The sequence below is a fragment of the Lytechinus pictus genome, chromosome 1, assembly GCF_037042905.1.
Source record: "Lytechinus pictus isolate F3 Inbred chromosome 1, Lp3.0, whole genome shotgun sequence".
Taxonomy (NCBI): domain Eukaryota; kingdom Metazoa; phylum Echinodermata; class Echinoidea; order Temnopleuroida; family Toxopneustidae; genus Lytechinus; species Lytechinus pictus.
Genome location: NC_087245.1, coordinates 5,286,915 through 5,314,570, shown reverse-complemented (window position 1 = coordinate 5,314,570; position 27,656 = coordinate 5,286,915). Strand labels below are relative to the sequence as shown.

At 34.8% G+C, this 27,656-nt stretch overlaps 1 protein-coding gene across 1 annotated transcript; it reads right to left on the bottom strand.

Moving 5' to 3' along the window:
* Positions 1-169: 169 nt before the first annotated feature.
* Positions 170-27,656, bottom strand: LOC129256278 (hydroxyacid-oxoacid transhydrogenase, mitochondrial-like). The gene is made up of 14 exons (XM_054894528.2): positions 27,443-27,656; positions 20,666-20,786; positions 19,409-19,462; positions 17,631-17,681; positions 16,101-16,204; positions 11,433-11,629; positions 10,830-10,907; positions 9,697-9,802; positions 9,144-9,296; positions 8,779-8,877; positions 8,078-8,156; positions 6,550-6,646; positions 3,193-3,350; positions 170-2,439 (listed from the first exon to the last, which is right to left on the bottom strand). The coding sequence occupies exons 1-14, from the start codon at positions 27,499-27,501 to the stop codon at positions 2,356-2,358; spliced, it is 1,440 nt and encodes a 479-aa protein (XP_054750503.2). The 5' UTR covers positions 27,502-27,656; the 3' UTR covers positions 170-2,355.

Below are 27,656 nucleotides of genomic sequence, written 5' to 3'. Positions count from 1 at the left end.
TGTTTCATGCTATAACACCATCAAATTTAGATCTAGAATATGTGTTGTACTGAGACGATACATGTATATTCTGTCCATAGAAGTATGAATACCTTACATTAATACCATGAGCATTGAAAAATATATATCAGAAAACAATATATCCAATTACAACAGGAAACGGATCCACAATTTTTTTTTTAGCTTAAAATATTTAATAATCAACTGCAATTGAATCATACAAAAATAAATCTCTCCCATAATTTCTCATTATAACAATTATTTGGCAGACAAAACTATGGAAAAAATCTTTTGGATTTTAAGTCCATTTGATATAGCACACATATATAACATGATACATATGGTTAAATTCATTTCAATATGGCAGAATCATAAATATGATAAAAGTTAAAAAATAAACCCCCAAGAATCGGGGGCCATGTCTCCTGCATGTTTCTATGTAATAGTTCATCAGAACACTTTTAGCAAAAGTTCCAAATATATGATTATAATCTTACCAAGTCACATTGTTTTTATAGTTTCTGTACAAAGTCAACAGTTTTTGGCTTTTTAACTTCAAGGAAATCAAAGGTGATTCTCTGTGAACAAATTGAAGAACACCTGTCTGAGATACATACCACTGAGTGATAAAAGAAATAGAAGAAAAACAAATAATTGCATAAAACTAATTAGTGGTCAACAAGCAATTGGAAGACAAATACCTCTGTGTTAGTTAATGACACATGACATGAATGCAAAATCTCTTCGCAATGGTGTATTTGTTCCAACTAACAAAGTAGCAAATGCACATTTTATGGTCAAAGGCTGCTCACAGTATGCATGCATACTGCAATCATACTGCTTTTAAGCTGCCAGAAAACCCCCCATTCATCTTTTCAGACTATTTCTCATACCATATAATATTAACATCATTATTAGTGTCAATGCAGAGTTCTAAATTGGGATATATAAACATTTCACTATCAGGTTAATTAACCATTCTCATCGTCATGACTGCAATAACTGCATCATGAAAACCAATATCATCACCTTCATGATCATCGTGATTATAAATATCAAGAAGAGCTTCCATAACACATGTACCCTTTACACAATGTCACATGATATTTGACATAATGTTCAAGTTTCATTACACTTTAGATCATCACTCATCTATGCATACATGTTCCCTGTCAGAAATATGTCTGCCAGCACATTAATTCAAATTCTTCATGATATTCAACATTCCAAAAAAAAATTATCTACTTTTAAAAAATGTTAAAACTTACAAATCTCAGCATTGCTAAAATCATTTGTTAATGTCACAACTATCACTGCCATAACAAAAACAGTACTGATGCTTCATGGAAAAGAGACAACAAATACAATTTTCAATTAAAATTGGGAAAAGTGAAATTACTTTAAGCAAGCAAAATATTTTGGATTATTTCTCACATACTCAATGCAGTTGTACTTCACCTTACAGCATTTGATTCTATTGGATTTTTTTCCAATTGTTTTTTTTTTCCAAAAGTTACTGTGACTGTATTTTGTATGCAAGTATTTTGCATTTTTAGCAGAGAAATAAATTAATCATGTCATGAACGTAAAACAAAGTTATATATTTTTTTGCAGGAAATGAAGAATGATTACTGCATTCCTGGGTAATCAGTAAAATAACCTCTTTCAAAAAGGTATAATTTGCTTAAAAATGATTTCTTCTGATATCAAAAATCAAATGCACTTTATTGATGGAAGACATAATTTTAAACAGGAAAAGTCCTATACTTCCTTATTGGCTTTATTAAATGAACAAACAAATGAGTAAAAATAAGTTGATGCAATCAAGGGGATATCCACTTAATGTTTAAGAAAAAGGTGTACAATATACAAATTTTCAAAGGCCATTGTTATCATATTTCAATTTGAATTGTTATGATTTACAGATAAGAATAAGAGAAAGAATAATTCAAAATATGCAGAGATAGATTTTTAAGGAAACCACACCACAACAATAATTTGTTTTAAAAACACAAGAGCTTTGACAGAGTATAAAGTCCATCGGATTGAATAAAATCTACAAATTTCCACAGTTACAATGAAGTACACAATGATTGCTTGACTCCATAAGGAATCTGATCATGATTGAAATCTTCAAACAAGCTTGCCTTGTAGAAAAAATATATGGAATGTCCCACAACAAAACATGTGAGTATGGTTCTGCACCATAGATATCAGCATTAAAGCTTAAAGTACTAATTCTGCCTAAATGTTTTTTAGTCATGTGTTCTTCCCTCTAAAGCTGCAGTGAAACTTTTTTTTAATCCTGGATCTTAACAGTTTGTAGAATACAAGGTTGCTGAAGGCCATGTTTTACTAGTAAACTTTCATTGACTTCTCAAACATGGATGCAAGGTCTTCCTCAGTCTGAGGTCGGGGAGCGAGCTTGGTCACACGGTGCTTAATTCATAAAAAACACACAGAGGAGACAGAAAATGGCGGCAGATGATAATAGCAGCGATAAAGATGGAAGAATAAGGGGAAATGGATTTTAAAAAAGAAAGGGAGGGAATTAAAGAAAGGGGGAAAGAAGGGAAAGGAACGGGAAATGAGAAAAGGGAGTATTAAATAAAGTGTTAAAAGGTATTAAAATGATAGAATATGTAATTGGCCAGCCATAGGAGGTGAGAGTGTACACAGAGAAAAGAGAAAGAAAAATGTGAGTTAATATCAGTTGATCTATCAATGTCTTGGAGTCGAACTAAATTTAATTAACTTGTAAATTAATCATATTTAATATGGCAGTCAATCAACAGACCTGTTCAATATGTAGTTAACATTGGCAACAAAGATAAATGCATTTAACAGACCTTCATTACAAACTGAATTTTAAAACATAAAAATAAAAAGCATGAAATATACCATTCATGACAAGAGCGATATCAAAAGACATATTAAAGTTATTAAGAAATCACTAAGGAGATCAAATTGTATGCTGAGTTTATATACATCTTATAGTTTCACATATTGGCTTAATTGATAACATAACAAGGCAAATCGAGTTAATGCTTTTGCCAATCACTTGTTAATAAAAAGCCACAAAGTGTCAAAAATTCTTCCTCTTCTTTACTCCTGAAGCAAAGGTTACAGAAGTCAGTGATAATGATCAAGATCAATGAAACACAGAATGTGTAATATTCAATGTATAGATACCTGTGGGAGGGTGCCTTTGACAAGTCCTGGTATATCAGATGAGTCATATCCTAAAGATTCTAGTCCATCATCTACTTCCAGATCATACATATACCTCCTGACGGTATCTGCCAGGCAGCGACCTGCATCCTCTAACTTCACTCCAGTGATATCCGTACCTGATAATGTGAGTAGAAAATCATTTAAAATAAAACAAGTGGAATGCCTCTGGCCGTCTCACCTGCATCACGCGATTCAATATAGCAGCAGTGCTGATTTTGAAAACTACTATAACTCGCACAAGATGTTCAGTGATACTTGGTTACTCTTATTTCCACGTTTTATGAACTAGACCAATACACTTATAGAGATATGATGGCAATTAAAAAAATACCCCCAACGTGGCCAAAGTTCTTTGACCTTACATGACCTTTGACCTTGATCATGTGACCTGAAACTCGCACAGGATGTTCAGTGATACTTGATTACTATTATGTCCAAGTTTTATGAACTAGACCAACACACTTTCAAATTTATGGCTGTAATTCAACAGATACCCCCAATTCGGCCAAAGTTCATTGACCCTAAATGACCTTTGACCTTGGTCATGTGACGTGAAACTCATGCAGGATGTTCAGTGATACTTGATTAACCTTATGTATAAGTTTCATGAACTAGGTCCATATATTTTCTAAGTTATGCTGTCATTTCAAAAACTTAACCTCAGGTTAAGATTTGGTGTTGACGCCGCCGTCGCCGCCGCCGCCGTCGGAAAAGCGGCGCCTATAGTCTCACTCTGCTATGCAGGTGAGACAAAAACCTTTATATACACAACAAAAAAAGTAAGTCCCCCCTAAATCAAATTGCTGTAACTTTTGAACGGAATTATTTTGAGATATGATATTTCGTAGGTGGTTTTCTGCACTCATTAGGCAACCTCTGGGAAAAAATGAGATTGATCGGTTGAGTCATGCATGAGTAATTAAAGATTGAATTAAAAATGACCATTTTTTAAAGTCACAAGAGTCGTTTTTCAGATTGTGCAAATACAAAGCTGGGCAAAAGTTGTCTTTAGGTGAATTTTATGGTGTTAATGCTGTTTTACTATCCATCATTTAGCCACTCCACACACAATTTTGATATCGTATGTTCATGGTTGAGTGAGCACAATAATGCAGGGGTCGCGGGGGGGGGCTCAGCCCCCCACTTTTTTCCAAAAGCATGTACAAAAATGTAAAAATGACCATACGATTGTGATTTTTTGCATGGTCAGCCCCCCCCCCTTTGAAAACCGTTCCGCGGCCCCTGTATAGTGACGTATCATCAAAGGGGTTTATGGTAGTATCCTCTACAACTTGTTAGATCATGTTAAAATTTGAAAATGTTGGTGGCTCCCCCGATTATAGGCCCCTCCCCCATTTTAAAATTCTGGATCCACCACTGATTTGTCCATAAATTGAACTGATCATGAGAATTTGTAAGAAAAAATACATTTATGCAGTATAAAGAGTATTCATTCCTAAGTTTTCGAATGTGCTCGCTCAACCATGAAAATTTTAAAACTTCGGAAAGTGTGTGGTGATAGAAATAATGGATGATAAAAACAACAGCAATTAAAGTCACATTTGAAACCGAATTTGCCCCCAATATTCACTTTATTACCATTTAAAATGGGTCTGTGACATTGAAAATACCCAATTTCCCACTTTGATGTGTGCTCACTCATCCATAAATAAACTAATCGATTTCATTTTTGCACAGAATTCTGCCCATAGGTTGATAAACATTACTGCCAAATGACATTGCTAAAGACAGCCTTGAAAAAAAGTTCCACAACATTGAATAGGGGGTTACTTATTCTTAAACATATGCACCCGTAATGTACACAAGTCTATGAGAGAGGAAGTTAACATTTAAACAAATATGAAATGAGGGTTTGTTTCATGGACGGTTTTTGTTACTTCTGCCAACAGTTATTTCATGAAACTTCGCACATGGCTTCAGTGTAACACTATCCAAAATGTGCGCACACCAAAATAACCATTTGATACGGCACAGAGTGGGGCCAGGGCCTTGAACTTTCTTCTCATTTGCATAATTTTCGAATATTGTGTGCTCACTGATGCATTAAACATCGGGATTTTCATAAAAATCAAATCAAATGAACCATGCAAGGAGGTTTGTGATAGATATCCATAGTTACAAATTGAATTTTTTCCAATAACGTAAAAAAGAGCTAATTACATTCCACATGTTCATTCAAGCGTGAATGTTTAAATAAACGCCTTTGAATCATTGAAGCATATTAATTGGTCATGAACATAACGAAAAAGTTGAGAAAAGATCATTTTCAGTTACCAAAATGAAACAATACTTGCCTATGATATTTGAAAATCGTATCTTTTGTTTTCAATAAATGTTCATCGAACCGTGAAACAATGAATATTGTTGAAGATACTCTTCCCAAAAATAACTGTCATCATATTCTATCATTGTTATTGATAGAAATGTGTAAAAAATCCAATTATAGCAAATTTGGACTTGTGTTCATTCAACCGTGAAATTTAGCCAGAAAAGTTGTATCGTCTTTTAGAAAGTACCTTTTACAAGCCTTCTGACTATTTTTCATGATGAGAATGTGGAATTAGTTCCAATAAAAATGGAATCAAAGTCATGATATTTGGCTTGTGACTTTTGAAAAGTGACATTTTTGCCTTCTGACGGTGCTCACTGAAGCATGACGTAAAATACGTCCATAACATTTACTCAGAGGGTAGCCTATAAAATTACCTACACGCTCATGTAAAAATATATTAAAAACTTGCATTGGTTCGGAAATTATTGATGTTTGTTTAAGGGGGGACTTACTTTTTTTGTTGTGTATATATCATGAAAAAACCAAGTAAGACGTGACAAATCCCCAAGGGCAATCACCATTGACTTAAAAATGATTCTTCACAGTAAACTGGTGTTGACATAACACAGATCTACCAAAATATGTTTGCTTCATGATAACTACATATTACAAACATAATACTAATGATAATAATAATGTGACTTATAAAGCGCCAAATCCACTCTGTAGAGTGCTCAAGGCGCATAAAGAGCTAAGAGTTAAATAAAAAAGTTTTTAGAAAATTTTTTGAAAGTTTCGACAGAGGTACATTTTTTATGTCTTCAGAAAGGCTATTCCACAAAGTGGGGCATGCAAAAGCAAATGATCTTAAAACATCTTAGTTTCTCTAAAATATCACAAACTTCATCTAACATATTCCTCTTGATATCTGATTCAAAACTTCCACAAAAATAAACTTTAAAATATACATTGTGAGGTTCTCTGACTCCTCTGATAAAGCGTAAAATCCATCCAGGGCTTACCAAGAAGTTTAGCAGCCTCCAAATGTCTTTCAGGACAGCTAGGAGCAGTGAAGCTGAAAACAGCAGGCGCTGTCATAACAACCGACAACCCATGAGGCTGGAAGGGGGGGGGGGGGGAATGAAAATCAAGACATTGACCATAGAGGTAAGAAAAAGATATAAAATGACCATAATGACCACATCCTTTATTGCTTAAATTTTGTTTGAAAAAATAAGCTTCTTGAGCATGAATTTTGGTTTATTCTTGAGATGTGGTATCGCTGATCGTTGAAAGTGTGGTATTTTCTTCTGCTACGACCTCACATTTATGATGCCTTCTCCTACCAAGATTGGTAAGTTTTACAGTCCCTATGCTTTCACATTGTCTGGATGTCATTGGTCCAATCTTTATAACAAAGAGTTGTGATAAAACTGAATTAAATCATATATCTCTTGACTGCATTTGAGACCATTTTGATATTGATTTGATTTTATCACTATACGTTGTAAGTCAGGACCATGGTCATTTTGGTCAACTTTTGTAACAGAATATTGAGAAATCATTTGACAAATAGAACAGACTGCATTTATCCTAATTACACGGGGGGGGGGGGGGGCTTCCATATTTTGGTGACTGCATTGTGACAGCTGAGAATTTCAGATTGTCGCTTCAAGATTTTTCTCCCTGAAGTCTAGGCACAGTTTCATACATTTATACATATCGGACATTGGAAGTGGGTATCATATGCAAATTAGTATACACATGTCATTGAAACTGCTAATTTTAGAATATTTGCATATTTGATTAATAGACAATGGCTCGCATTAATATGCATCTTGCTCAGGAATTGGTGTTGCACTTGTTTTTGTTTTCTATATACATTGTTCTGGGATAAAGTGGGCAAATATTAAACACAATGATGTTCAGGTTCATGCCACTAAATGACAATGGCTTGCATTAATATGCATTCTGCTCAGGAATTGGTGTTGCACTTGTCATATGCTTCTTCATTGTTCTGGGTTAGGTGGGGAAATTTAAAAAAACAATGATTTACATTAGAAGCATAAAATGATATACTAGTAATACAAGAAATAAAAGCAATATGAAACAACTTTTTTTTTTTTGCTTTGAGGGAGAAGTTCTTATCCACAGGGATTCAAATACCAGTAACTGTTTTATGTTTCCAAATGACTGAATGGACACTCTTAGACAATCGAAAATATGACAAATGTATTTTTCTAGTTGTTTAGATTAAAATGTCAAAATATCCCAAAAATTCATAAATATGCATTATTAATTATTAATATTATTAATAGCTTATTAATTTTTCAAAATGGCAAAATTGATTGAAATAAATCACAGCATGAGATTCAGCACTTGAAGATCTATCAGCATGAAATTTTCATGTTCATTGCAAGTTGCGATTCAGAGATCAATGGGGGGGGGGGGGCTATATTTTCAAGGAGCAAAATATCCCAGTAGTACAGAAAGGGTTAATATGGACATGGTCAAGTGATGACGATATAATGTCTAAAAAGATATACTTACCACAATAGCATGGTCAACATCATAATCACGAGACTTGTACTGCTTGACCATACCAGCGATGGGGTATGACATACCGTGGCTATTAAAGGAAAAATATATATATGGTTTTATACAAATAATGCACATTTATGAGTGTGTTATGGTGATGCAGTGCATTCAAGGGTATTTGCAAAATGCAAAAGCACAAGGTACTTGACCTGAATGCTTTTGCACGTTATTGCTGAGATACCTGAATCATCACAAATTTAACAAGTGGAAACCTCTGGCAGTCTTGCCTGCATTACGCGATTCAATACAGCAGCAATGCAGACTTTGAATAATTATTCACACAAAAAAATTCATATGATAATAACATATTATATTCATTGAACCTAAATGACCTTTACCCTTGATCATGTGACCTTAGACTCGTGAGAAAATGATCTGTGGTACCTGATTACCCTTATGTCCACTTTTCCTGAACTAGATCCATAAACTTTCAACTATAATGGCAATTCAACAAATACCCCCAACATCGCCAAAGTCCATTAACGTTAAATGACTTTTGACTTGTGTGACCTGAAACTCATACAGGATGTTAAGTCATACTTATGCATATGTCCAAGTTTCATGAACTAGATCCATACAGTATACTCACAAAGTTATGATGACAATTCAACAAATACCCCAAACATGTTTACATTCTGGTCCCTTGAACTCACCAAAGATGAACACCAGCATTGCCAAACCCTACACCAGCAAAGACACTGGCTAAATGCATCTCAGAGCGAGCTTCTAAATCCTCAGGGTTATTCACAGCTCTGTAAGATAAACCAATTTAAAAGTTTTCATCATCTCTTGATAATACTATTTCTGTAATTGAATCCTTACACGAATGGAGAAAGATTTGATACATGGTCCTTGACTGAACCCCCCAAACTTGCAGTCAATTTCATAAAGGGTGTGCAAAGTAGACTCCTGAATTAAATTCAAAGGCAGAATTGTGCTCAACTGATTCTTCAATATTTGCTGCCATTTTTTTTAAGGTGGATTAAATAGCATATATTAGTAATAATATGTTTCTTACCTCTTGAAATACTTCTCTATCATCCTAAGAGCGTGGCTAGACCAGATATCACTAATTGGATTGCTTCCTTGGTAGGCTGGTCTATTTTTGGGATGGGTTGGTCTTGGTTTGCGTTCAGTATAAGGAATGGCAGTGTAAGACTCTAATGCATGGCTTTTAAAAGAGATTTAACAGAATTTTGAATACTTCAAAACATTTCAGTAATCATATTTTTGTGAATTATGCAATTAAACATTCATATATGAAAAAACTTTCTGAATTACAAATTGAACTGAAATGTCATAGAATCATATATAAATACAAAAAACTTGAGAATCTCCCTTCTGGTGGCATATAGGGAGGCAACACCAGAATCATCAATGATAAGGATGGTAGTGTTTCATGAAGCTGTCCGGATTCAAGCTACACAAAACTATAAATATGATCTTACAACCTTCTGGGTACAAAATGAGATTCTCATTCATTTTTCCTCCATTAGCCTTAGGTTGAATCCAATCTTGGTAGGTTAAAATTCTTGATGTGAATAAAGAAGATTAAAAACAGACTGACTTACCAGAGTACATCAAATCCACTGTATGTCGTAACTCGATTTGGCATGTGTAGGGTATGTAGAGGATCAACAATTCCTAGCAAGGGTCTAATCACTCTACTAGCGATACCTAATCAATGAAAGTTGGCTTTTATTAATAACCATTCAAGTGTGTGTGATATTCAGCAATATATTTGCATGCACTATATATATCAAACAGAGATAATTTCATCAATAATCATGTTCAAGGCTAAGTCTAACCAACAACAAATTAATTTGGACAAATAGAGTAAGAAGTTATGGCATACCAAATTTCACTTATTTAGCAAAATAGTTGTATGGATACATCATGATCAGAATGCAAATGTGAGAGCTACATGTAATAATGTCATATAATACACTTTTTATTTTATTCATGATGTGACAGATAGAATCTCCATTGCATCACAATGATAATGATTATGATGATTTTACATGTTCTATGAGGAATCAAACCAGGTTTTACAAAATCAGAGAAAAAAAAAATTATGAATACATATTTTATATAATACAAAAGAAAAAGTGAGTGCACGATAAACCCATATGGATACCGCTTGTAACAAAGAACGTTGCCGTTTTGTCTAAATAAGAGAAACTCATACAATATCATAACTTTAATATCTAACAAGATTTCTGAAGAAAATTTCAGTGTTACACTTTTTAATTCTCCATTTTATTCAAATCAAAATTTGGATTGCTAATTTACGAAACCACAGTAATATTAAGTAGGTAGATAGACCTTCATTACCCTTGTCAAGTTAGTTAGAATAGGTCAGAAAGGAAACAACTGTTATGATTCATGGACAATTTACATAAAGTATCTTAACAAAAGTCAAAATCAGATCATATTAATTCATATATATGGGAAAATAAACCAACTTTGAATTGATCCCTACAGTTGTTCAATTATCTTACAAAACATGAATGAAACCAAATAAAGCGATGTTTGCAAATCTAGGTTTGAGGAACAAGCCCCAGAAGCATAAACAGCCAACAGAAATCAAATAGTAATCTAAAAACAACTAAAATTAAAAGTAGTATCATAGAATAATCCTGTAGAATGTCAACAAAACAGAGAGCCAAAATCAAAATGTTTTATTTTTAATAAGAGTACCTACCTGTTTTGGCTCTGAGTGGGGTGTAGTCAAATATAGACACCCCAGTAGTCTCACTTCCGGTCCCTGATGTTGTAGGAACTGTAAAAGTATAACATTATACACATCTCATTACAACAAAAATCAGTCAGAGTCTGCCATATTGAACCAATTCTGAAATCACTTCACTGGCTTCCAATACGCCAGCACATCATTTTCAAAGTTCTTCTCATGACATATCAAATCATCAGTGGCCTAGCACCTGAATATCTCTCTGACCTCATATCTCTACACTATTCTACCTCTCTCAGACCACTTAAACGTTCAACGACCTTGTAGCTAACCCTCGGACCCCGAACTATTACCAGTTCCTACAAATTTACTGACCCAGTTGCCAATTCTAAATTTACGTAGTCTTTGCGATCTCAATTTTATAACAGCCATAGCTTTCTTATTGCTTCTCTGATTTCTTTCAACTCATCTCTCACATCAGATTTTATGACCAAGGTTGGATTCCCCTTTACCCTACCCATTCCCTGGTATACAGACACTAGTTTTGAAATACATGTCCATGATTGATGTCTCATGAGCATGAAACCAATATTTGTCAGGTATTGCAATACATACTGGCAATGAGAGGCTTGACTGGACCCGGGATGGGAAGACCTTTCCCAACAGGTGCATTAACAAAGTCAAGAAAGTCAGCATCGCGATGAGAATCATAGAGATTAGCAGCCTTGCATGTATCCATCACAGATCCTCCTCCAACAGCCAGATAAGCATCAAAGTTACGGGCTTTCACAAAGGATATTGCATCATGAAAACTGGAGAGAGTAAAGCAAAGAAATGATAACAAGAAATAAGGAGATATGTGGCCATCAATCTAAAGACCCAGACCAAAACTAAAAGTGGTATTGAAAAATTGGATATATAAGCTATATAGAATGTAAGTTTTATGCATATTCACTGTATGATAGCAGAGTATTTTGCTTTATTTAATAATAATTACTCAAATTAATGAGTTTCGACAAAAGGTTTAATCGAGCGTCTTAACAGCCTGAATTGAGTGACATCACATTATATCAGGAGGGTTGTGATTCCATAGGTTTGTAATCATTTTTTTCAATTACCAGATTAAAAATTGTATCTTTTACTCTGAGATCAAAATGGTATTGGTTTTCCATGCCTTGACCTTGGCATTGACCTTCCTTGCCTTGGCCTTGGGTTAACTTGCCTTGGCCTTGGGCATTAAAACCCTGGCCTGGGTCTTGAGGGTTTGGGCAAGATCAAAATGGCACCAACAATTATACAGTGCTCAAATGGATGGAAACCCACAACTCTTCACTAGAGGTTTTTGTGATTTATTTGTTTGGCTAATATTGGGGCTAAATTGCTATATAAAAAAAAATTGTTACACATAATGTGAACAGAGATCGAACTGGAAAGCTACACTAAATAAGCAGGAAATAAAATATGGCAAAAACTATTCCAAAGCTATACACTGTACATGTAGATTTCATCAATTCAAGCTTGCAGGAAAAGATATGTAAGATAACTCTATGTGATAGAAGTGAAAAAAAAAAATTATTCAATCTGAAAAGCAGAACAAGTGGAACGCCTCTGGCAGTCTCGCCTGCATTACGCAATTTAATACAGCAGCAGTGCTAACTTTGAAAACTATTATAAAATAATCATTCACAAAAACACCATTCATATAATGACAAAATACCACATTCATTGACCATAGATGACATTTGAACGGTGACTTAAGACTTGTCAAATACACCCATGTCCACATTTCATTCACTTTATCCATAACTTTCAAAGTTATGATGGCAATTCAACAATTACCCCAACATGGCCTAAGTTTATTGACCTTAACTGACCTTTGACCTTGGTTTTGTGACCTGAAACTCACAGGGGATGTTTAGTGGTACTTGATTACTCTTATATCCCAAGTTTTATGAAATAGATCCATAAACTTCAGAGTTAGGATGGTAATTCAACAAATACCCCCAACACGGCCAAAGTTCATTGACCTTAAATGACCTTTGACCATGGTCATGTGACCTGAAACTCGTACAGGATGTTCAGTGATACTCGATTACTCTTATGTCCAAGTTTTATGAACTAGATCCATAAACCTTCAGAGTTAGGATGGTAATTTAACAAAGACCCCCAACACGGCCAAAGTTCATTGACCTTAAATGACCATTGACCATGGTCATGTGACCTGAAACTCGCACAGGATATTCAGTGGTACTTGATTAACCTAATGTCCAAGTTTCATGAACTAGATCCATAAATTTTCAAAGTTATGAAGGTAATTCAACAAATACCCCCAACTTGGCCAGTTCATTGACCCTAAATGACCTTTGACCTTGGTCATGTGACCTGAAACTCAGGAAGGATGTTCACTAATACTTGATTAACCTTATGTCCAAGTTTCATGAACTAGATCCATAAATTTTCAAAGTTATGATAGTAATTCAACAAATACCCCCCAACTTGACCAAAGTTCATTGACCCTAAATGACCTTTGATCTTGGTCATGTGACCTGAAACTCGAGCAGGATGTTCACTAATACTTGATTAACCTTATGCCCAAGTTTCATGAACTAGGTCCATATACTCTCTAAGTTATGATGTCATTTCAAAAACTTAACCTTCGGTTAAGATTTTGAAAATAATTCTCCCAACATGGTCTAAGTTCATTGACCCTAAATGACCTTTGACCTTAGTCATGTGACCTGAAACTCGAGCAGGATGTTCAGTCATACTTGATTAACCTTATGTCAAAGTTTCATGAACTAGGTCCATATACTTTCTAAGTTATGATGTCATTTCAAAAACTTAACCTTAGGTTAAGATTTGATGTTGACGCCGCCGCCGCCGTCGGAAAAGCGGCGCCTATAGTCTCGCTCTGCTATGCAGGCGAGACAAAAATCATCCAGTTTTTCAATTTATATCATGGTCCCGAGTCCAGTGAAAAGCCAAAAGGCCTATTTTTTAAGCCAGATTATTGGAGCTATTCTTAACCCTGAAGGACTCAATGCTTCCCGCAATATTTCCGAAACGCAAAAAGAAAGCGCCGCGAAATTTTTATGACTTTTTTTCTTTGAAGTCTTGCCTAACTTTTGAGACCAAATTCGTGACTTTTTACGAGATAATGCCATACAGAAAATTGCTCATTTTTATACTTTGTGAACAAAGTCTATGGGAGATGAAATTCATAAAAGGGTGCTTATTTTTCATTCTAATTGGTCTGCTTAATTCATTTAGGGGTTAATTTAGTTGGTGAATGGTCTGTAATAATTTCCATTAAAAAAAAACAATGAAAAACAGAAGATAAAAAACAAAGAAATACATAAAAAATTCTAAAAACCATGAAAAACATAAGGAAAAAATTGGCTTTTGCAATTTTTCTTTGGGGAAACCTCAAAATTAGATTACAAAGATGACATCTGGAAAAAAAAAGATTTGAAGCCAAATTGGGTGTTAAATAAGCAAATTGTTTTTCACTCATAAATTTGCATATTTTTTTTTCATAATAAATATTTTTTTAAAATTCTGAATTTTTGATACTGGCATGCAGTTTATGTGGTAACGAATGTGCTAGCCAAATTTTGGCGCGATTGCGCTAACGGCTGCCGAGATCAGAAGGGAGGGGCCATCATGGCCCCCCCAGTCCTCAATACATCTCAAATAGCCCACTCCTTTTAGGGTTAGAGGTCAAGTCCACCCCAGAAAAATGTTGATTTGAATCAATAGAGAAAAATCAAACAAGCATAACGCTAAAAATTTTATCAAAATCGGATGTAAAATAGACATATTATGACATTTTAAAGTTTCAATATTTTTTACACAAAACAGTTATATGCACAACTCAGTGATATACAAATGAATAAATCGATGATGTCCCTCACTCACTATTTCTTTGTTTTTTTATTTTTAACAATAAGGACCCTCTTATTTGAACCACAAAATGATAAAACAATGGTAATTCCACATGTTCAGAAAAAAATCTAACTTTGTTTCACATGACAATGAAGAGAAAATTAGAATATTTCATATTTCATGTAATGAAATAGTGAGTGGATGATGTCAACGGTCTCCTCATTTGCATGCTGACCAGGATGTGAATATAATTGTTTTGTGAAATTAAGCAAAACTTTAAAATCTCATAACTTTTTATATCATTTTCCATCATTTTGATGAAATTTTCAGAGTTATGCTTGTTTGATTTTTCTCTTTTTATTCAAACCAACTTATTGTTGGGTTGGACTTGTCCTTTAAGCAAAATAGTCAGCAACTAAGCAGTGAAAATGCTAGGTTTAGTAGTTTACAAGCTTTCAATTGTCAATTGTAATTTTCACTTTTGGGTCCGGTATGGGTCTTTCAGCTGTTATAAACAATAGATGTGTTTTAATGTTTATAGCAAGCTATGGTTAGCTTGAAGATAATGTACATGGTAAATTTTTTACAAAGATGGAACTTTAACCTATATTGAACTTTGAGCCTAAAATGAGAAGTGTACATACAGTTGAGGCCAGAAGTTTACATACACCCAGGGAATTCAAATAAAAGTTGACAGTTACCAATCATCATAAAATTTACTGTATCTTATAAAATATTTGTGCTATCATGACAAATTTGATATCAAACAAATGAGTATGTCATGCCCCTTCATCACTTTGCTTTGTCATCATGACCTGAAAAAGAATTAGGTGTCATTTTCCCCTAAAAATCTTCATATTTTAGACAAATTAAAAATAAAACCTTGACAAAAACATTTCATATTTGTGCTAGCTACTTCTCAAGACAAACATTTCAGATTACACTTTTTTGTTAAGTGGTGACATAGCATGATAGAAAATGTAATATAAATCATAGATTTGACATTTATATATTTCTCTGTATAATAACAAACAATAGAACATATTTGGCATGAATATTCCACCTGAAATATACTTTCATCCCAATCATGTGAAAGAGCTTATTTCGTTCTTTCATTTGATACCATAACAGTCATGGCAGTATTTATATTTCTGATGATATAGTAAATGTTACGATGTTTAGCAAGTGAACAAATTTCACTAAATTCTAAGGGGGTATGTTTGACCTCAATTGTAGATCTACTAGTAAAGTTTGTATTCAAAGATTGCAGGGCAATTTGTTTAGAGGAAAGAAATATCATCTCAAATAATATTTTATTGTATAGATGTCAATTCAAAAAACCGGTATCACTTTCGATCAACATGTTTTAGTATTCACTTTTAAAGTTGATAAGTTTACCTTTTATCAGTCGGCTCAACTCTGACATTATCAAAGACCTCATAGTTGATATTGGCTGCGTTCAAAGACTCCAGAACAGTATCCATGATTGGAAGGCTTGATAACTATCAATCAAAATCAATTCAAGTTCATTCTTCATATTTTGCTATAATTCTGACCAAGCTATGAAGAAGAGAATTTATATATCTTCCTCCTGTCTTTAAAGGGTGGTATAACAATAGAATAGTACACTTTTAGTGACAGCTGGAACAAGGAGACTCGAACAGGAGACAATGCACTTAAAATGTGTAAACTTTGATTTGCCAAACTGAAAATAAGCTGGCCCAAGCAAGCTGTAAAATTCCATCAGATTTAACTAGAATTCATTCAATTACAAATAAAGGATAATAAATGAATACATGAATATATTATAAATGGAGTTGATTATTTGAATAGTTGATAAATAAATAAATACATTAAGTAAATAAATTATTAAGAAAAATATTGAGTAGAATGGCATTCAGCATAAAATATATCAATACTGTAATGTTTTCATGTATTCCTTAGAAATCATTGTACAGTATCTTCTCCTATATAAATTCAATGTCTCCACAGTCAACCTTATTGGGACTTATAAAAATTTGATTAGTTACAAATGACCTTTATTAAGATACAATAGATAAGATTTGAATTCTTGGAAATACCTGCAAAGTTTCAAATTACATAAGGTGAAACCCTGCCATTATACCAAACTATACATACAGTAGACCCATTTTCCAAAGCTTGCATAAGGGTTAAAGCTTGCATTAGGGTCAATAGTGTATTAAGCTCAAATCAAATATTGGTGTTACGCTAACTGGTATTGAAGTACGGTATACCTTAGAAATATTGCACAAGTCAAAGTCTAGTACTGTATGTACACCATGGTCTCACATTGCAGTACAACATATATTGCTTAGCCCTTATAAGACCAGGGGACATTTTTTTGCGATAAATCCACCACACAATTTTTTTTTACAGCGTCACTCGCTGACTTTTCTTTTAAGTCTCACGCAACATTTGAGACCAAAATGTTGGCCCCCAGATATGCGGTTCCAAAATTACCTAACATTTCGAAAGTGCATGGAGACCCAAAGTTGCTCAAAACATGAATTCATGTACAAATCCCATGCAAAAAGTGTTGTTAGCCAAAATTCATAAATGTATCATTTGTTCCCCTTTTACTAATCAAAATCAATTAATTATATATTTTTTATGGTAAAAAATAAAGTCCTGACGATTTCCACTGAAAAACATGACAACAAAATAAAGTCGAACAAAGAAATACATAAAAAAATTAGAAAACAATAAAATGCATAAGAAAATAAATGTGATGTTGAAATTCATGAAAAGTACATTTGATCAATTTCCTATAGAGTCTGTGAACCAAAAATTAGCATTTTAGGGGCATTATTTAGTTTATCAAAGCAAACTTTGATTTCATGCATAAATTAGCATAATTCATTAGCAATGAGATTTTTCAATCCAGGTTTCTCTATGCAGCATACATACCTTCTTATCTGTCACTACACAAACATTCTTTGAACCCATGTGTTCAAAGTCCTGCAAGATAAAATCAAACAATGGACATTGATCAGTATTAGCCATTAGCCACAACCATTCAATCAAGAGTTTGTATTTTATGTAAATATACATGTGCTCTGACCAGTAGATTCAAATTAAGCTTGTCTAGTCTGGGTACCCCATGCATTATACACAGAGTGGTGGAAGAGGAAACTTATTAGCCTAAAAGGTTACACATTACTGGTGAACTCATAAATCATGGGAAATGAGTGTCCATCCCCTACCCCCCCCCCCCCCCCAAAAAAAAAAAAAAAAAAAAAAAAAAAAATGTTTATTTGAATAAAAGGAGAAATATCAAACAAAATGCAAAAAATCCCTCATCAAATCCAATCAAAAAGAAGAAAGTTATGTTAACATATTTTAAAGTTGCTTTAAAAAAAAATTGTTGGTCAGTTTGAAAATGAAGGAGAAAGTGTGAATTATCTTAATATCTTTCTTATTACAAAGTGAAACAAAATTGGATTCCTCCCTGAATATAAGAAACTGCCATTACTGTGTTAAACCTTTAGAAAAGATATATAATTGTCAAATTTGCAAACTTTAAAACACATGTTCATACAATGAAATACATCATTGACTTTATCATTAGCATATCATCATGTTGTACATGGTCATATGTTTTGTGAAAAATAGTGAAACTTGAAAAGGTCATAACTTTCTTATTTGACATCGAAAATGGTGGAAATTTTCAGCAGTTATGTCATAGAGCACATGTAGCTAATACTTATCCCTTATACACATTGTGTATATACTGTTATCTCTATCCAAACAAACACCTGTTGTACAACATATTCATTTAAAGAGGAAAATACTGCCCTTGCATTGTCATTCAGAAGTATATTTTTATTTTGTTACATATGTCCATTTAGACATTGAATGCATTATGAATTGTGGTTGGTGATTATAAATAAGTTGATAGAAATCGCATTACTAAAGATAATTCAAAGTTATGGCAGCTAATTTTCATTTACATTCATATCATGTATTGTAATATATGTTTAGGCAAGTTCTGAGAGTTTTAATTTTTCACATTGAGAATTACCATTGTAAAGGGGAAATAATTTTGATAAGCCATTTATAATCTGATTGCAAACATACAAATGCAATGAAATCCTGATATTTTGTACTTAAAAAACAAGAGTGCATTCCAAAATAATCCAAGAAGGAAGAATTTATTTTTTTTTAAATAAAAAATTCCAATCTTCTTTTATTGTTGCTTCTCAGTAGAATCTGTAAAAGTGTAAAAAAACAAACTTTGTTCCTATTGCATTTGGGGACCAAATCAAATCAGGCACAAGGCTAATTCTTGTTCTTTACTTTTTTTAATACACTCAAACCAAGTATAGTATACAGGAGTTCATACCGGTAATTAAGATATTTCTGTTTCACTGTAAGCTTTAATATTGCATTGAATCTACAATTAATCACTTCAGTGAGGGATCAATTTGAAGAAAAAAAAATTGTCCCTATTGTATGAATTTCTAAATTAATGTATCCCAACAAAGCTAAGAATTTTCTTAATCAATATACAGCATTTTTTCTCTTCAAATAACATAGATGATTTTTATAGCGCCATGTATCTGTCAAAGAAATTCAAAGGCACATTTTTGGAGGAGCCAGCCAATCTGGGTCACCAAGAAGTGCACGCACACAGTACTGTGACCCGCAGGTCTCTCCTCCAGTGAAGAAGAACCAGAACTACTTACCCAGCCAACTTCTTGTGTCACTCCATTTCCAAACCTAATGTTGGAACATGCCATCTAAAAAAACAACAAGAATCAACAAAGGAGAGTGAATAGGAAATATCAAAAGAAATTGCACCGTAAACACAGTTTTCCTGGCGAAATATATACCCTTTAAAAAAAATCATTTTAGTGCTTTTGACACCCTTATTATGTTACTACTATGTTACGTACGTAACATGCCCTATCTTGAAAAAGACATCCTTTTTACATGTTTTTTTTGGTCATGCATGGTATCCACTTGGCAATGGAAGTGGCCCCCGGGCCCTTGAGCTTTTGGTGCCTTGGCCTTGATCTTGGACTTCCATGCATTGACATTGGGCTGTGGAGCGTTGTGGCCCAGTGGATTAGTCTTCGGACTTTGAAACAGAGGGTCTTGGGTTCGAATCCCAGCCATGGCGTAATTTCCTTCAGCAAGAAACTGATCCACTGTGTGCTGCACTCAACCCAGGTGAGTTAAATGGGTACCGGTAGGAAGTAATTCCTTAAAAAGATGTGTGCGCTATGAACGCCTAGCTTAGCCGGGTAATATAGGAGCGCCTTGAGCACCTAACAAGGTGGATATGTGCGCAATATAAATACCCTATATTATTATTATTATTCCATGCCTTGACCTTGGCATTGGGCTTCTATGCCTTGACCTTGGCCTTCCATGATTTGATGTTGGCAATGGACTTCCATGCCTTGACCATGGCATTGACCTTCCTTGCCTTGACCTTGGCACTGGACTTCGATGCCTTGACCTTGGCACTGAACCTCCTGCCTTGGCCTTGGGTTAACTTTCCTTGGCGTTGAGCATTAAAACCCTGGCAAGGGTCTTGAGGGTTTGGGCCTTTACAACACTGCTGCAGACTCTGCATTCGAGTCTGACCAACTAAAGGAACAGGGGGACGTTTCATAAAGCTGTTCGTAAATTAAGAACGACTGGTGAACCTTTCTAACGCGCTAAACCATCGCCAATGAACATTTTGGTACATTCCATTTACCACAAGAAAGGATCACCAGTCATTCTTAAAGTTGCTCTTAACTTACGAACAGCTTTATGAAACACCCACCAGGAAGAAGAATAAAAAGACAGATACTACGATGGACGGATGGAGAGATGATATGCTAAGAGCACATCAAGACTTTGTCAAGGCGTATAACACTAAAAGAGAATGAACTATCATGGCAAGGTCTTGCAAATTTACAAAAATACAACAAACATCCCTTATCACTCACCTCAAAGGCATACTCAGGCTGTTCAGTTGCGGTAGAGCATGATTTTAGTGGCACACGAGACCCACGAGGAGTTACTGAGATACCTCCCCCAAAAGCCTGTGAATGAGCTGGGCAACTGCATCTAAGTATCATAATAATAATAACTATAATGATAATAATGATAACACTAATAACTAATAATAACAATTAAGTTCATAATAGCAAAGGAAAAGAGTTCCATATGCACCCCCACAAAAAAAAAATGTTGATACTTCTGTTTTATTCACTTCAGATTGCTATATCATTTTTTTTATGTTACCTTAGTTGGGACTCAAACTCACCTCATTGTAAACTTAATTATAAATAATCATTATTGTAATAATAATTATTTATAATAATCAAGTTTTTAATTTTATTATTTGTTAAATAATAATTTTATCTATAAATTGTTCTTCAAAACGGCATTTTGTAACATTGCTTATCGAAGCTACGTACATGTATGTCATAACGAAGCGGTTCAAGCCTATTGTATGTGCGGTGTATACGAATGGATCGAGGGATCTACACGAGATCAGTCTGGTAAGAAACCTCTCATTTTTAACCTTTTTATGAACATATTTTTTGCACCTTCATATGCATTAGGCGTATGAAGGTGCATACATGTAGATAAATAAAATGATAGAAATATACGTGATTTCTGTCTTCAAAGATGGATTTCCTAGGCCTAGGGAAATCCATGTTTGTTTACATGTGTCTCTTATATGTATATGGGAGGGGGTTCAAGGCTCCGTGATATCAATATCAAAATCATTTAAAAAATAGTCCTCAAGGCTACTATCGAGTACCGTACTACCGTCACGCCTCCATCCAGTTCCAGGGGCCTGTTAGAACTGCTCTACGCAAGAACGAGATATCGCTCAACTGTTTCACAAAGCTGATTTGGGCGATACGAAGAATGGTCCTTGGAAAGACACCTCCAGACATGTCCTACGTAGGCATGATCTTCTTTGCACACCGCCCGCCACTGTCAGCATTGAGAGAAATTGCGTCTACGTCAAGCCACACTGACATATCACCTTTAAACATTTTTTTTTTTTTTGGGGGGGGGGTCATTCGACTGCACTCTGATGCATTTTATATGGGATGGCACCAAGTTATTTTTTATATGGGGGTATAATTACCCAAAACGGATGTCATTTTAACTTCTCCAGGGTCAATCTAGGAGCAGACCTGCCTACCTCTGGGAATGAAAAATTGTATTCTGTGATTTAAAAAAAAGTGTATTTTTCCCCAAAAAAGTGTATTCCATAATATAATGCGTGGCGCACTCGCTCATCGCGGCACTCAAGCTGCATGCAAGCTAAAAGGCGCACTGCTCTTGCAGATGAAAAAAAAAAACATTTAAACATGTGCATATCTCAACCTGGTTTTAACAAAATGATTGAAAAAAAAACAAGTTACCTGAAATTACATTGATGTAATAACCATATTTGTGTAAGTTTTATGAAATAGAGACAGAGAGATGATTTTTTTTTCTTTTTAAACATAATTTTTAAAGAAAAAACATACTGCCGTATTTTGGTTGCAAAAACGTACTAAATACGCCAAAAACGTACTGGTTGGCTGGTCTGTAGGAGGCCCAAATAAATTTTTTAAAATATGTTTTCTTTTATTCTCACTCCTGTCTTTTCCCCAGGCCCAGCACCCCTTTTCCAGTTTTTTTTTTAAATTAAACTTGAAAAATCGAAATGGGCGGCAATCTTTCTCATTAGATAAACAACATGAAAACAGTTTAAAAAAAGAAATTATGAATGGTAAAAAACGTGTTTATAACGTTCAGCAAAAAAAAAAACACGATACAAAACTAAGATGTTACTTAACCCTAAAATGGCCGGGGGGGGGGGTTGAATCAACCCCCCCCTCAACATTTTCTGCGATCATTCCGCCGCGCGAAATTTTTTGACCGCGCCACTCGCAGAGTTTATACTTTTAAGTCTCGCGCATCTTCTGAGACCAAATTTACGACGCCCGGGTACGCGGTTCTGAAATTACGCAACATTTTGTAAGTGCATGTCAGACCAAAAATTGTTCCAAAACGTGATTTTGTGTACGAAGTCAATGCAAATTGAGTTTTCTCATCTTATTCATAAAGATATGATTATTTTTACTTTAAACAGCTGAAAGCAATTGATTTTAGCATAATTATGCTTCAAAAAGGTTGTGCAATAAATCTGGTGAAAAAAACAAAGAAAAACAAAAGGTTGAAAAACAAAGAAATACATAAGAAATTCATAAAACAATAAAATACATAAGAAATTGATTTCCAAACCGAAGTTTTTTTCAATTGCCATTGTTATGAATGCTACAAAGAATATTTTTACCAAAAATTAGCATTCTAGGAGCTTTATTTAGTGAATTAGAGCAAAAAGTATGATTTATGCATAAATTAGCATAATTAATTCATATAAAATAGAATCTCATTATTTTGGAACACTTTACCATACAGCCTTGTAGATTACATCGCACACTACCAGCGTGCAAATTTTTGCGGCACTCGCGCGATCGGCGGCCGAGATCTCAGGGGGGGGGTTGAATCAACCCCCCCCAGCCACAGAACAGCCAAAAAAGCCCGGCCTAGTTAGGGTTAACATGTTAAATCATTTATTTATTTTCATTTAATTTTCATGACAATTTTTTTTTTTTGCTGAGATTAATTTTAATCAATGAAAATTAATTGATGGATTTGTGCTAATTTGAGATGATGCATTACGTCAAACCCCCGTTTGGAGAAAGACCGCAGTTCAGATTGCAAACTGCGGTTCTATACCCCTTTTTCTGTTTGGAATTTGAAAAAATCATTTCCAAGCGCCGATCAACCCTGATTGGCCAGGTAATCCTGCTGTCTCAATTTCTCCTCCACAGGCCAGATTATGAGCGTTGAGCCAAGGACGAAATGATAAACAACAGCTGTGCTATTACGTAAGACTTCTCTGCCTGTAGTAGGACCTTCGGAATGAAATTATTGTATTCGATATTTAATCACGTTTTCAAAGGCATATTGTATTCAGAAATCCAATGTTAGCCCATTTTCAATTTCGAACGAAGAAAATCGACCTCGAAATTAGGAAAGTAGGGGGATAAAATGACGACATGGTTTGCAGGGATGCTACCGCGCTCACACATTGCCCATAGAGCTCTATGCATAGAGCTATTATGCTCTATGCACTGCCATATATCCATTTTGTGTGGCCCCCTACTGTGACTGTATATGCCGGGCTGTTGTTATCTTCGGACCGAGGTCAAGACACAGGTGTTTTTATACTGCTTGGGGCAGTAAGGGTTTGTTGTACTTGGAGAAGAGAATTGATGCAGAGGGAAATAGGGGTATAGTGTTATCAAATGGAGGTTTTTCGTCATGAATGAAAAAAAATCTGCAGTAACAAAGTAGTTAATTGAATTTAATATATAGATTAGGCCTAATAGCTTACGAATCCATCACAATCATTACAAATGAAGATAAGTTTGTTGTACCAATAAAAGAAAAGATTATGGAAAGTCCATACGGAGAGGCACATTTTAAATTGTAGGGTAGGCCCTATCGGCCCCTATGTCATGTTATAGCAATAATGTAGTCTCGACTCCTTAACTTTTAAATGTTGAACATATATATTTTTTATATTCTTAATGCTTATATTCTTATATAAAGTTATCAACTTTAAATATGACCAACGTTTATTTTTAGCATTGTTTCTGAAAATTGTATTTTTTTCCAATGCGGATCGATTTCACACATTTTTTCTGTTTTATTATTGCACTACCCACTTGACATGTTTGCAGCAATTTTGCTTGTCTTTGATTACTCATCATGCAAAGGTATGTTTATACTCTAAACACTCACATTTGTATTTCTTGCGTGATATCTGACAAATAAAATAAATAAATTCGATTTTCACACCCAGCCTCTCATATTTTCCTTTTTAGTCTCAAACAATCAGACACATCGATTTTGTTTACTCCATTCAAACCCTATTTTTACCTCAACAAATAACATTTAACGCATAATTTGCAAAATTATCATTATAAATAAGTATTCTATAAAAAATCAGAATATTTAACTAATACAATGTCGAAATTGCTTTGTTAATTCAATTTCTATGTCAGAAAAGGGTCTCTTTCATTGAAATATCAATGAAAGGTACACGTCTCTAAAACAGTAACAAGTGGAATGCCTCTGGCCGTCTCACCTGCATCACGCGATTCAATATAGCAGCAGTGCTGATTTTGAAAACTACTATAACTCGCACAAGATGTTCAGTGATACTTGGTTACTCTTATTTCCACGTTTTATGAACTAGACCAATACACTTATAGAGATATGATGGCAATTCAACAAATACCCCCAACGTGGCCAAAGTTCTTTGACCTTACATGACCTTTGACCTTGATCATGTGACCTGAAACTCGCACAGGATGTTCAGTGATACTTGATTACTATTATGTCCAAGTTTTATGAACTAGACCAACACACTTTCAAATTTATGGCTGTAATTCAACAAATACCCCAATTTGGCCAAAGTTCATTGACCCTAAATGACCTTTGACCTTGATCATGTGACCTGAAACTTGCACAGGATGTTCAGTAATACTTGATTACTATTATGTCCAAGTTTCATGAATCAGATCCATAAACTTTCAAAGTTATGATGGTAATTCAACAGATACCCCCAATTCGGCCAAAGTTCATTGACCCTAAATGACCTTTGACCTTGGTCATGTGACGTGAAACTCATGCAGGATGTTCAGTGATACTTGATTAATCTTATGTATAAGTTTCATGAACTAGGTCCATATATTTTCTAAGTTATGATGACATTTCAAAAACTTAACCTTAGGTTAAGATTTTGATGTTGATTCCCCCAACATGGTCTAAGTTCATTGACCCTAAATGACCTTTGACCTTGGTCATGTGACATGAAACTCAGGCAGGATGTTCAGTAATACTTGATTAACCTTATGGCCAAGTTTCATGAACTAGGTCCATATACTTTCTAAGTTATGCTGTCATTTCAAAAACTTAACCTCAGGTTAAGATTTGGTGTTGACGCCGCCGCCGCCGTCGCCGTCGGAAAAGCGGCGCCTATAGTCTCACTCTGCTATGCAGGTGAGACAAAAAGGACACCCTGTTCTAGATTTAAGGGAAATAATGAAAATTTCGATTTTATCCAGTTTGTTTATGAATCTTTAAAGTTTTTTTCTCCTTTTACCTCATAAAGTAAGCTCCATACATCAATTCTACAATCAGTAATACATAAAACGTTATTAGATCTCCATTTATTGAAATAGATCTAACAGTATACAAATAATGAATGTGTATGCGTGCAATGGGAAGAATATTTTCATGAGATGAAAGATGTAAAGTTCCATTCAACGAGGCGTTAGCCGAGTTGAATGGAACTTTTAATCTTTCATCGAATGTAAATATTCTTTCCATTGCACAAATATTTACATTCATTATTTGTTTTATATAACTCATATAAGTTACAAAGTTTTTAAAAATGTAAAAAAAGGAATAAAAAGATAAAGATTAGGTTGGCCTATTTCCAGCAACTAATTTTTCTCTGATAATTGCTAGTCGGTGGATAATATACAAATAATGCATGCAGCCGAGTGCGTTAGTGGAAATGCAGAGCACGCGAGGTTTCTTTAGATAGGAGTCGCACTGTGCACGAGCCGCTTGCGGCGAGTGCCCAGTGTGCTCCATCTGAAGAAACCGAGCTTTCTCTGCATTTACTTTTACGCACGACAGAGCAAGTGCATTATTTGTTTTATAAAATAGCAACACAGAAACAATTTTTTAAAAAGTTACAGTAGTTTTGTTGGACTTTACCGCACTGGTTTGCTCGAGCGTGCAATGTCAATTTTCGTTGCACACCTTTTGCACTACCGTGCATGCAGTGCACAAAAAAAGTTGGATGTCATGTGACGCGTATTGACCAATCGCGATGCTTGAAATAATACAGCTATTTTATAACACCATGTATCGACAGCTCATCAGCCCTTTGCTTTCATGTTTGTGACGCGCATTGCTTCATGGATCTGAGTCGAGTGCGCACAGTCAGTTTGATCTGCGCTAACTTCATGCGCGCGAACACACACACACACACATACACAATAAGTAGACATACACATGATTATACTGAGGGAGCGCTAGCGCGCGTACCGTGCAATGGGAAAATAAAAAATGCACGGTCACCGTGCAATGGAAAATTACAAAATGCACGCAGTAAAAAATGGACCAAATATTGAACACCTTTCAACCAATCAGATGGCAAGAATCTTCGTTTGAGTTATATAATTAGGTCTAGTAGTATAGTATAGTCTAACTTGTTAAAAAGTTACACCTATATTATTTTATGAAGTCGCCATTCCGAAATAAAGCCTTAAAGGTTCAGGTGACGATGAAGACTAAATATTTTTCCAATACTAGGCCTATTATTGATATCAAACGATGTCGCGGACTTGGAAGACAAAATTGCCTTCGTGAAACGGAAAGCGCTGATTTGTTGCCAATCTTCCTATCTCGGAAGAATGGTTCTAATGTTAGGACGTTCCTACGTGTCGCTCATCTCGATCTCGTCATGCAACAAGCCCCAGGCCAGGCCACCCAGGTCCCACCTAGTAGTATTACGGTACCGGTAGTGTGAGTAACGTACGGTACCGTACCGTAATACCCCGTGAACTACGAACACAAACTCCCACCTAATTCCTTAATGAACTTGATACTTGGACCATACTTACGATGCCTTGCCGACATCTTGCATAAGTTTTAGTACTCGCAGGGATTTTCCTGATGCCATTGTTGTTTTATTTCTCTCTTCAGCTTTTTCCGCTGTACCGGTACTGATCTCTCTACTCGGCGCGGCCTTAGCTAGCTGTAATATATAGCTGTCAGATCAGATATATATATTAGCTGCGCTGAGCTTGAGCTAGCTATTTAGCGTATCTATATATC

Coding starts and splice junctions, on each gene's coding strand:
- LOC129256278 (XM_054894528.2), bottom strand. CDS start 27,501: ATGGCATCAGGAAAATCCCTGCGAGTACTAAAACTTATGCAAGATGTC. Junction 8,157..8,778: donor AATGCTGGTGTTCATCTTTG/GTGAGTTCAAGG, acceptor TTCCTTTAATAG/CCACGGTATGTCATACCCCA. Junction 6,647..8,077: donor ATGTTGACCATGCTATTGTG/GTAAGTATATCT, acceptor CCCCCCTTCCAG/CCTCATGGGTTGTCGGTTGT.